The following is a 12,704-nucleotide window of genomic DNA, read 5'->3' on the forward strand; positions in this document are numbered from 1 at the left end:
GTGAGTTACACCATGATTCTTTATTGTTTTAGTGGCTCTCTATTAGTATGTGAACCACGATGGCGGGCACTGGAACGTAGATTCGCAATTTTTTTCAAAGTTTAGGGCGCAGTGAGCACAAAATTCGTTATTTCACTGGCCTCACTATTAACCGGATATGACCGTTGCAAAAAAATGCAGAATTCGTGATTTCCATTATACCTCTGTTTAATCGGTCAACCGATTTTGTTATCGGTTGCAACCGTCTGAAAAATATTGTGATTTTCCAGTGGTATTGTCACTGGACCAATTTTTTCGGATACAGTCACTCCTCACTGAATGTGCCACGCCTACTTCCCACCCCCTACTAATCCCGAATCATATACAAGAAGTTTTTTTTGTTTTTACAATTTATTTACAGTATGTACAAAGAATCTTTGTCACATAAAACTTAACAAAATAATCGACCGCTATGATACAGACAATAGAGATTAATCGGTAACCCGACTTTTGTGGTTAACGGTTGTAACCGTTGATTTGTGATTCTACTGTAATATAGTTGAGGTTATTAATTGATCGACCGATTATCTGGATATTGGTTACGACCGGAGTAAAAATATGCAAATATCGTAATTTAATATAATTCACTGGATGTTAGTAGGTAGACCGATTTTCCGGATAAGTGTTGTAAATAAGTGCAAGTAATTTTACTTGGTTTATCGTTTTTGTGGTTAACGCTCACAACCGCTGTAAAACAATTCAAATTTCCATATTGTGATTTTACTGAGGTGATACCGTAAATCATATTGTTTTGGCTATCGGTTGCAACCGGTGCGGAAAATGCCACCATTTCACTGTGACGCAGTTACGTTAAACAAAATTAAACGGTTGACCGAAAGCTCAGAAGTATGTTTGTTGTCCTAGCCACCCCACACCCCTATAAATTCGCCACTCCCGACTTATCTCGAGTCATATACGATTTTTGTTTCTTTATTATTCAAGCACAAAGAATCTATCTACAAAAATTGCAAAAAAGAATTAACAAATGTTTCCACGCCCACTCCACACCCCTATAAATTTGCTACGCCTAATTCTATTTGTATGTATACGCATGAACACAACAACTCTTGGTCTGTGCAGACAGCAGCGCTGGGCAAATTACGGCCCACCAAAATGTTTCATCCGGCCCACTTGTGTCTGCTGATTATAATTTTTATGGATATAAATTTTGATTTTTCATTTGTAGTTTTTTTTATAAGTTTTGAGCCTCCGGCCCAGTAACCAAGTCTATTATCTTCAACTGGTCCACTCAGGAAAGTAATTGCCCACTCATGGCGTCGGATTCTCAGAGCTCATTATCCCAATCACTGGATTTGATTCTCCATATTTTCGTTTAAGTCCTGGATGTCGGAATTATTCTCTCTAGGTTTCAGTATCTTCCTATCGCCATTTTTTTCAGTTCAAGTAAGTTCGAATCGCCTTCTCAATTTTCTTTCGGCAAACAGGGCACTGTCGAATCGCCTCTGTGCATGTCCTGCAGCAAACCATGTGGCTACATGGCACGAATACCATATCTGCGTCGTTAGTAAAACAGATCTAGAAAAAAAAAAATAGAGTTTTGAGCATGGTATAAAGTCTTAGCCTCATCGTGGGCAGCCAGGCGGGGCAGTAGGGCTCATCACCCCCTCCCACAAATTTTTAACATTAATATTTTTTTTTAAAAGCGATTTTGCGGCATTCGCAGTTATACACATGTTTATAGTGACTACAATAATTTGATGAATACCGATTGAGAGATAAATGGTGATAAACGGGAGTTATTGTAGTCACAAAGGTGGGTCCTTCACAAAACGTCAGCTTTTCCATTTTTAAGTTAATTCACTAATATTACTAGAAAGTATGATAAACAATCCCCCTCCCTCCAAAAAAAATTCCGAGCGATTTTGCGGCATTCGCAGTTATACACATGTTTATAGTGACTACAATAATTTGAGGAATACCGATTGGGAGATAAACGGGAGTTATTGAAGTCACAAAGGTGGGTCCTTCACAAAACGTCAGCTTTTCCATTTTAAAGTTAATTCACTAATATTACTAGAAAGTATGATAAACAATCCCCCTCCCTCCAAAAAATCCCCCCCCGACCTTGCAAGAAAAGTAGAGTTTTGGGCACGTTGATTGTAGTCACATAGGCGTAGCCTTCATGGGGGGTAACATTGGCGATTGACGTTTTTGCATCATTAACATGAATAAACAGACGTTGAATAAAAAAAGGAGGACTGCAATTGTTAAATTCCAGTACTGTAGTGGTGCCTTTATTTTATTTCTAAATTCCGTTATCACTATTGAAATGTTGCGCGAATAAAAAAAAACCTCCCCACTCCCAAGAAAAAAACAGTTTACTCACTTTGCACATCTTTTCTTCTTGCTTTTTCTCGAGTATTTCCTAAAAAAGAAAAATCAATTCGAGAAGACGGAGTGTGAATATGTTGAATTAAATGTGTACCTGACGAGATCTATGCCAAATGCTCAAAAAATTGATCTGTGCCAAATTGAGTAATTTGATAAGGATTGTCAACAAAGGACATTGCAGAGATTTTTAATGCAAAGTTTGAAACAAGTATTTAACAAAGAAATTATAAGTTTAAAAAACAAAAATTGTCTTTCAAAACTTGTTTTTTTTCAAATTCTGTTCCTTTTAGGTCAAAGTCCCCCGAATTTTGACAACATATTGAAACAAACATAACGTTAGATTCACACCTTCATAGATTCTTGGTCTTCTGGGATACTGAAGTTACTTGTAGAAGGTTGTGTGACATTAATTGGTTGCGGCTGTCCTCCTGTAGCTCCTAAAACAAAAACGAGATAACGATCAGAGGCCGCCGACTTATCGATCTAGTGACGTGTATCCTTCGCTCTGACTCAAGAGCGACACCACATGTCTCATCACTAATTAATTAACAACTCGCTAACTATGTGACATAATTGATCCAAATTCAATAGGCTTCTGGTCCGAGATATGATGAATGCACTTGCAAAATTTGGAGCGGATTCAACCTCGCTTTAGTGAGATATCGCGTAACATACGGAACTGTCTAACAGACAGACAGACAAATACCTATCAACATACTTAACAATCGAGATCGATAAGTAACAATAATGAAATGTTATATATAACAGAAATCAAGGTGCACCAATAGATATTATACATGATATATATGTGCAATCAGGGGGGTGATTTTGGGGGTCGGACCCTCCCTTTTTGAAATGTAGAAAAATAAAGGTGCTCCCGAAGTATGCGAACCAAGATGGCGGACATCGGAACGTAACATGGGTAACAGGTTAGGGTTAGGCGATAATTTTTTTCCAATTTTCCTTATTTTAGTCCTATTATCAGTTCGAAGACTAGCCAAGAGCCTTCCGTAGTATTTACACCTAAAATTATGGCCTAACCCTAACCTAGTACACATATTACATTCCGATGTTCGCCATCTTGGTTCGCATACTTCGGGAGCCCCAAATTAAATGCATCTTTCTGTATCATGAATAGCAATTTTTCGTGGCTTGAAACGCTTTTAATCCCAAAGACTCGTGAAAACACACGTTTCAGACTGACCCTCTCGCTGTTTCGATCTAACTCGGCAAATTGAAATTTCAGAACCCCCCCCCCTGCTTTTCGAGCTACGCCCTCCTGTGCAATGGTAGAGACAAAAAAAAATCATTTTCTATATTTCTTCATATTGTTGGGAAATCAGAATGATTTTACCCAGTCAACATTCCACCCCAGATCATATATTCCAAACACATTGTACCACTGACATCGACAAACTACAGCGTGTAAGACATCCCTCATTCAATCTAGTAATTCAATCTAGCCCGTCTGATGCTGCCACAACCAAAATAAAACAAATTTTGATGTTAGCTAAATAAAAGCTCAAGAAATTTAGTTTTGTAAAGGGGCCAATTGTTTTCCACTTTTGCTTTAACACTGTAAATATTGTTCATAAAATGTAACTTTTACGTAACACTTACATGGCCCACCAGTCTAGATGGGCACAATTTTTGGCCCCAGGTCTTTAAATATATCTTACCCAGTCTGTTCTAGCTCCACCCAAAAAAACATCCGATTCGATATGTATCTTACCTGCGGCTTCTGCTATGCTTCCATATAAATCTTGGTTCTCATCGTCGCTGTCTCCAAATCCTGAAAATGAATAATGAGAATTTAAAATTATACTAAGAATAGAAAGATGGTAGTTTGACCAAATCATGGTCCTAAACTGGGCTCTAGGGCCCCCTAGAGCAGGGGTTGCACCACTCAAATGAGGATACGTGCCAAATTTTTCAAAATAATCTTGTCGCATGCCATGCACAATCGTTGGTAATATAAATTAACTCCTGTAAAACACACATCAAACAAATTTCAATATTAATACATAATAACGAATATTTATTCATTGAAACAATCTAATGTCCTGAAAAACTGCTGATATTGATAGAAATATGATATTTTAATGCATATCATAAATACAATTTTTATTTTTACAAAACCATTCGCGTGCCACGTTTGAGCGTATGGCGTGCCAAATTCGACACGCGTGCCCCGTGTTGTGCACCCCTGCCCTAGAGCATAGATTCTCGGAGTGCTCCATACAGAGTCCCAGCTTTGTGGGAGAAACCTAGTATCTACGCGAGCTATTCGTTTACTCAATAAAATACAAAAGTTATTTAAAATACACAGCTGCAAATACATCCGAGACATTAAATAGATTAAATAAATTTTCAGTTTACTCAGGAACATTAATCAGCAAATAACAATGTATTTATATTAAATTTATGGGGCTCCCGAAGTATGCGAACCAAGATGGCGGACATCGGAACGTAACATGTGTACTAGGTTAGGGTTAAGCGATAATTTTTTTCCAATTTCCCTTATTTTAGTCCTATTATCAGTTCGAAGACTAGCCAAGAGCCTCCCGTAGTATTTATACCTAAAATTATGGCCTAACCCTAATCTAGTACACATATTACATTTCGATGTCCGCCATCTTGGTTCGCATACTTCGGGAGCCCCAAATTTATTGTGGGGTTCTGTGGGGTAGTAACATTTATTGTGGGGTAGTAACTCTTAGTCTATAGCCACAGCTTGACTAAAACGTTTTCAAAACAAGACATGAACCCCCCCCCCCCCCAAAAAAAAATTTGTATTCAATAACTAACCTGAAACATTATAAACTCCCGAACTTATGGAAGGCGTTGTCACCATGCTAACTGAATTCAGTCTGTATTCTAACAATTTTGTAATTGGATTGAAATTGTTTAATGGTAGAAAGTGTGCAAAAAAATAAAAAATCGGACGTGAGGTATAATTCAGAATGGCCGCATAGGTGATTTTCATTTCGGGAAGAGGGGTTGGGCTGGGCTAGTGCGGTGGTTCGCAAAGGGGTCATTAGTGTGCCGCGGCAAATTAGGATGGGAATCACAGGACAGTATTCACATATTTATCCCGGGAGAGGAAAAGCTGATAAGTTGGCAAACCAGGGACTCTCGTCTGGTTACCAGTAGGGCTGGGCATTTCGAATCGAATATTCGCCCCCCAAGGGGGCGTATCAATTTCTTTCGTGAGTGTGTGTGATGTATCGAATCACAATTGCAACAAAAAGTGGAATGCTATAAAAAAAATTTAATGCTCTTGTTCATAGCATTGTCATAAGACATACAAACATGGTGGTACAATATGAAATGAAAACTCAATAGTTCAAACAAAGCATGGAATAAAAATTCGATTCCACCTAACCCAAACCTATTATATTTCACGAATCAGGCATTGTTACGTCGCTTATTGATATTTTGTTTATTCATAATCGGTAGCCACTCTCTTTATAATGCCACGACTCTCTCGTTTTTCATTTTTTTGTTTCACATGATTGTTTAGATGGCTTGGTCATATAGCGTAAGGTTCAATCGGCCTTCTATTGCTAAGATTCGATGTGGGAGAAAAGTAATACGCTCTCAGGGGAAGTACCGGGTGCCCGCGAGAGAACGTATCATGTGATCGTTCCACTTGCCTTGATTTCTCTCGTTTTTTCGGCGAAAATTTCAAAGCTTTTGTTAGTCTCGTTTATTTTAGGATTCCACTGCCTTTGAGACCAGAAATAGACTTTCTATTTCCAACCTAATTATATCTTGTTTATTACTTTGAGTAAGCGGATGAAAATTGCCGTGTGATTAGGTATGAGGAACTAAGGCCTTTCATTATTATCTGGAAAAAGCGCAATTTTTGGTACTCCCGAAGTATGTGAACCAAGATGGCGGACAACGGAACGTAGTATGTGTACCCGGTTAGGGTTAGGTTACTAAGGGAGCCATTTGACTAGTCCCCGAACTCGTAATAGAACTAAAATGAGAAAAATTGAAATAAAATCAGGGCCTATTCGCAGAAAAAAACCTTCTGAACGCCGCAAATATTGGTGACTTGGCTATTCACACCTTCTCAAGCTGCAGTGCAATGCGTCCGCAAACGTGGTTTGGCAAATTTTGATTTTTTTGGCTTTTTTACCTAAAGCGCCTGCCTGATATCTCGAATACACATTCCTGTGAGTAGGTACTAACTTCGAGACAAAATTGCGCAATCGAGCAAAAATTGTTTTTCCCATTTTTCAAATTATTATTTTGACATGTGTGCAGCTGACAGAACGCAACATTTTAGCGTAGTCTCACGGCGATGCAAGGTGTGTTTCAATGAAAAACACAAACTTTATGAAATACTTAGTTCTCCCGAAGTATGTGGGCTAAACCATAGAACTAAAATAAGTAAAATTGGAATAAAATTGTGTCCTAACCATAGCCTGGTACACATATTACGTTCCGGTGCCCGCCATATTGGTTCACATACTTCGGGAGTACTACAAAATATTTAGTTTAAAGCAAGCCCTTATTCTAAAAAGGCTGTTTTTAGAATTGATGAAAACAAAACCCTACTTGCGAGCACCTGAGCTCATTAAAATAAGAATTTAAACGCTTATTGTGACATTTTATTTTCCATTCTATTCTTAAAAGAAAGTTTGGTACTCCCGTAGTATGTGTACCAGGTTAGGGCATAATTTTATTCCGATTTTCCTTAATTTAGTTTTGTTACAAGTTCCGGGACTGTCTGTGTTAGCCAAGTGAATATACCCCCTGCCCATAGGTTTCAGTCCCTTTACACAACCTGATGTAAAATAGGCGAACAAAATTGGTTACGTCCATATTGGCACACACAACCCTGCATTCGCCAAAAAAGTAAGCCAATTAAACCTCACCTCTTCAGAATATCTATGCCTGCCTGTACCACGCTGACGAGGCTGATACTGGTCTTGACAAGTGAATTATATAAAACCCTGTGGAATGAAAGTTATTGCCTTGACATGAAATTTGTCGGTAACTTTGTGTTTCGTAGTGGAATTGACTCGGGATTCGTTCGTCTCTCTCTCTCTCTCTCTCTCTCTCTCTCTCTCTCTCTCTCTCTCTCTCTCTCTCTCTCTCTCTCTCTCTCTCTCTCTCTGTTTATGTCTTTAGAAACAGCTGATTTTCGATTACGTGGTTCGTTCCGCCATCCACTCTCTCCCTCTTTGTTTTTTTTTTTTATCGTCGATTGGTTTTGGTAGAAATTCCCTCTTCATAAGAAACACGTCCACGTTAACGTTGCAATTAATTTGATCACTGAACATCGAGTGTGTTATGCGCTTTTCGTCGCGTCTCAGAGCTTAATTTTCCGGCCTTTTCGCAATGATCCACTGGGCCATCGTCACGAGTTATATTCCATCCTGAAAGGGTACTCCTGTAGTATGCGGACCAAGTTGGACGACACCAGAACGTAGTATGTGTACCAGGTTACGGTTAGGCCATAATTTTTTATACAAATGCTACGGGACCACGCTGACGAGGTACTGGTTGGCAAGTGAATTTTGTAAATCCTTGTTTAATTAAAGTTCTGCAGAAATTTGTCGGCTCACTTTGTGTTGCATAGTGGAATTTTGCTCGTTACACTCACTGTTCATGTCTTTAGAAACAGTCGATTTAAGATAGCATGATTTGTCCCATCAAACACACACTCTCTCTCTCTCTCTCTTTGTTTCTTTTTGAGCGTCGATTGATTTTGCTCGTAATTCTCTCTTCAAAAGAAACACGTCCACTGTGGAATTATGAAATAATTTTCATACAGCGCTGAGTTTTGTGTGAGTCGCGTAATATTCACTTCTATCACAAATCTGATGACGCTTTATCAAATAAATACGTTTCGGTAACATTAATAATAAATAGTCGCCTGTTTAAAGCTTTGTCCTCGAATCGCCTCTAAAGTCTCCACTGCGTCTCTAAAGTGTCTCTTTCCCAATGCCCCGTACCCATTTCACCCAAACAAAACGGCTTAGATAATCTTGCATTCGTTATATTTACAGGAACCAAATAAATCATTCATTTGATGAATGAAGTAAAAATAGGCGCAATTAAGATGAGAAATATACAAAACTAATGTGACGGCATCTTTATGCTCATAAGAAACTTGGGGGGAGAGACAATATTCTGAAAATCACCAAAACCTTTGTAATACAAAAATATGACGTCACAGTACGAACATCATGCGTCAAAATTCGAAGATTGTGCCGTCACTATACCTAGGCTGGGTATATGAGAGGAATTTCAATATTTTCAAAAACTTCTAAAATGTAGCAATAATGCAAAAATGAGACCTCTCGGTAAAAACATTTGAGTTCATAGTTTAGAGTATATGGAAGTCATTATACTAACTGAATTAGGAGGAGTAGGAGAAGGAGGGGGAATCCCAATAGTTCTGAAATATTGAAATGTTATCTTTATTGTTCATATACGTCTGTTGCCCATACCACACATTAATGATGATCGCTTGAACAATTCGGGCAGAATCTTCCATTGCACCGAAGACATTTCTCTACGATGTCGTTCTCTGGGATTTGTCCGTTGCAAACAAGGCATTGTGGTTGACTATAGAACGTTCTTTCCTGGAATGTAATTTGCACTGATAAATTTTCTATTATATATATCAATAGACAGGAATGTGGAACAGGCGGCCCGCGTGCCACAAAGCCCTTTAGTTTGGCCCTTGTCCAACACTCAGAATTTTCCCGTGAAACATGGAATTATAATCCGACAATTTATGCTTAAAAAATTTTGCTTGTACTGACTATAGACTAAACTGGAACCTTAACATACGCCGCGGCCGCCGGATTCGTTTTCATGGGGGCTGTTATACAGCGGACGTAAACAGTGTTAAGTTACGTATCACGCAACTGTGCGTAAACGTACGACGCAAACGAGAGAGTCAACGATGTCTCGAAAAAGAAAATGGGGAAGTATTTTTATAAATGAAATCGCTCGTTGTTGATTATCGGTGTATAGATCACGAATAGATCAGAATATAACAAAGTAGTGTAGAAAATAGGGTACTCCCGAAGTATGGAAATCAAGATGGCGGACACCGGAACGTAGTATGTTCACCAGGTTAGGGTTAGGCCATATTATCATTCCAATTTTCTCTATTCTAGTACTATTACGAGTTCGAGGACTAGCCAGGTGACTCCCGTAGTATTTGTACCTGAAATGATAGCCTAACCCGGTGTTCGAATCCGAGAGTCTGTATTATGATTTGTATATTGTATAAATATTTTCAATTACCTATTATTGATTTTGCCTCTAATATTAAATTTACTACACTTTATAAAAAATCATTCTGTTTGTTTTGCCTGCATATATATCTTTATATATATGTATAGTTTATACAATTGTTTATACAATTATACAACTCCACGTTATTTACAATGGTAATCTGATCACTGAACATCGGGTGTGTTATGCGCTCTCCGCCGCGTCTCAGCGCTTAGTTTTTCGGCCATTTTACAAAGACCCACTGGGCCATCGTCACGAGTTATATTACCTCCTGAAAGGGTACTCCTGTAGTTTGCGAACCAAGTTGGAAGACACCAGAACGTAGTATGTGTACCAGGCTAGGGTTAGGCCATAATTTTATATACAAATGCTACGGGACCACGCTGACAAGGTGCTGGTTGGCAAGTGAATTTTGTAAATCCTTGTTTAATTGAAGTTCTGCATAAAATTGTCGGCTCACTTTGTGTTGCATAGTGGAATTTTGCTCATTTCACTCACTGTTTATGTCTTTAGAAGCAGTCGATTTAAGATTGCATGATTTGTCCCACCAAACACACACTCTCTCTCTCTCTCTTTGTTTCTTTTTTAGCGTCGATTGATTTTGCTCGTAATTCTCTCTTCAAAAGAAACACGTCTACTGCGGAATTATGAAATAATTTTTATACAGCGCTGAGTTTTGTTTGAGTCGTGTAATATTCACTTCTATCACAAATCTGATGACGCTTTATCAAATAAATACGTTTCGTTAATATTAATAATTAATAGTCGCCTGTTTAAAGCTTTGTTCTTGAATCGCCTCAAAAGTGTCCACTGCGTCTCCAAAGTGTCCCTTTCCCAATGCCCACTGTCACGAACCCATTTCACCCATGCAAAACGGCTTAGATAATCTCGCATTCGTTATATTTACAGGAACCAAATAAATCATTCATTTGATGAATGAAGTGAAAATAAGCGCAATTACGAAGCGAAATACAAAACTGATGTGACGACATCTTTATGCTCATACGGTACTTGGGGGGGGGGGGGAGACAATATTCTAAAAATCACCAAATCCTTCGTAATACAAAAATATGACGTCACAGTACGAACATCATGCGTCAAAATTCGAAGATTGTGCCGTCACTATACCTAGGCTGGATATATGAGGGGAATTTCGATATTTTCAAAAACTTCTAAAATGTAGCCATAATGCAAAAATGCGACCTCACGGTAAGAACATTTGAGTCATGGTTCAGAGTATATGGAAGTCACTATACTAACTGAATTATGAGGACTAGGATAAGGAGGGGGAATCCCAATAGTTCTGAAATATTGAAAAGTTATCTTTATTGTTCATATTCGTTTGTTGCACATACCACACATTGATGATAATCGCTTGAACAATCCGGGCAGAATCTTCCATTGCACCGAAGACATTTCTCTACGATGTCGTTCTCTGGGATTTGTCCGTTGCAAACAACACACTGTGGTTGACTATCGAATGTTCTTTCCTGAAATTTAATTTGCTCTGATAAATTTTCTATTATATATATCAATAGACAGGGATGTGGAACAGGCGGCCCGCGTGCCACAATCGGGCCGCAAAGCCCTTTAGTTTGGCCCTTGTCCAACACTCAGAATTTTCCCGTGAAGCATGGAATTATAATACGACAATTTATGCTTAAAAAATTTTGCTTGTACTGACTATAGACTAAACTGGAACCTTAACATACGCCGTGACCGCCGGATTCGTCTTCATGTGGGCTGTTATACAGCGGACGTGAACATTGTTATGTTACGTTACACGCAACTGTGCGTAAACGTACGACGCAAACTAGAGAGTCCACGAAGTCTCGAAAAAGCAAATGGGGAAGTATTTTTATAAATGAAATCGCTCTATTTGGAGGTAAAATAAATTACAGAGGTGTTGTGATAAACTCAAATATTTTGTTAGCAGTACTCAGACGCTCAAAAACGAACGCCCTAAAAAATGTTCGGTAAATTTTACCCCTATTTACTGTATACATTTCTCTATTTACATGAATCTACTGTGAAGAAGTACTTTTATAAAGTCAAAATAAATTACTGAAAAATACAGTAAACTGAATTATTTTGTTAATAGTGTAAGGTCGCATGGAATTATTACGCAATATAATACAGGCGACAATAATCAAAAGCAAAATCACACAATACGAATATCTTACACACAGACTTACTTGAAGATGTCCTTCATTAGAATGTGTACTTTCCTCCATGTTTGCTGAAAGTGTATGACGTAATCGTTATGACGTAGTAATTTCTTTAAAAAATGTTATCACTTAACGAGAAACACCGATAAAGTTAAATTCTTATCATATACTCTGTGTTTTATGAAGTACTGAAGATTAAAATTCGGACCCCCTTCCTCCCTCCCCTTTCCCGCCAAAACAACTCCCAGAAACCTAATGCTAATATTGCCTGTCTATCTTCAACTTAGATTGTATTATTTCATTTCATTTGCGAACTCATTCTGACAATTTTCCTAATTTAAATTTTTTCATTTTTTTAATTTCTTAATTTAATTTCTTCCTCCATTTTTCGAAACTCTTTATTCCTTCCTCACTGCATAAAAACTTCGTTTTTGCTACTTGCAACGCGTACTTCGGCTTATGTATAGTTTTAGTCGGCTTTGATCGGTACTCAGATATAGTCTAGTGGTTAGTACGTTAAGGTAGTCTTCCGTGGGATTCGTGTTCGAAACGCGGCGTGTTCGGCGTGTCGGCGTGTCGGCGTCACGATATGATAGAATAGACATGGTTGATGAAGAGCGCAATAGAACAGGCGAAAGTGAGAGAGAATGCTGAGAGAGAAAGGGCGGCAAAAAATACGAGAGAGCAAGCGAGCGAATCGATTCCGGCAAGTTATTATGTTATTATTGACAGCTTTGAGAGAGAGGCAAAAAATACCTCCGTCAATAGATTGCCCGTTCTCATTCGGCTTTGGTTTTTGTATTTCTCTAGCTGTGTTATGTTAAGCTAGCTGTGTTAACTATATGAACTTCATTACTTCGTCGTCGCAAGCACCGA

General features: G+C 38.4%; 2 protein-coding genes across 2 annotated transcripts; both read right to left on the reverse strand.

The window, feature by feature from the left end:
* Nucleotides 1–371: 371 nt before the first annotated feature.
* LOC144411886 (putative inhibitor of apoptosis) lies at nucleotides 372–5,245 on the reverse strand. The gene is made up of 5 exons (XM_078109555.1): nucleotides 5,200–5,245; nucleotides 4,124–4,183; nucleotides 2,740–2,828; nucleotides 2,387–2,425; nucleotides 372–1,575 (listed from the first exon to the last, which is right to left on the reverse strand). The coding sequence occupies exons 1-5, from the start codon at nucleotides 5,243–5,245 to the stop codon at nucleotides 1,435–1,437; spliced, it is 375 nt and encodes a 124-aa protein (XP_077965681.1). The 3' UTR covers nucleotides 372–1,434.
* A 3,306-nt stretch (nucleotides 5,246–8,551) lies between these two features.
* LOC144432377 (uncharacterized) lies at nucleotides 8,552–11,903 on the reverse strand. Its single transcript, XM_078120392.1, has 3 exons — nucleotides 11,856–11,903; nucleotides 11,016–11,150; nucleotides 8,552–8,996 (listed from the first exon to the last, which is right to left on the reverse strand). Exons 1-3 carry the CDS (start codon nucleotides 11,892–11,894, stop codon nucleotides 8,868–8,870), a joined length of 303 nt encoding a protein of 100 aa, XP_077976518.1. The 5' UTR covers nucleotides 11,895–11,903; the 3' UTR covers nucleotides 8,552–8,867.
* Between the last annotated feature and the right edge of the window lie 801 nt (nucleotides 11,904–12,704).

The sequence above is a fragment of the Styela clava genome, chromosome 15, assembly GCF_964204865.1.
Source record: "Styela clava chromosome 15, kaStyClav1.hap1.2, whole genome shotgun sequence".
NCBI classification, from domain to species: domain Eukaryota; kingdom Metazoa; phylum Chordata; class Ascidiacea; order Stolidobranchia; family Styelidae; genus Styela; species Styela clava.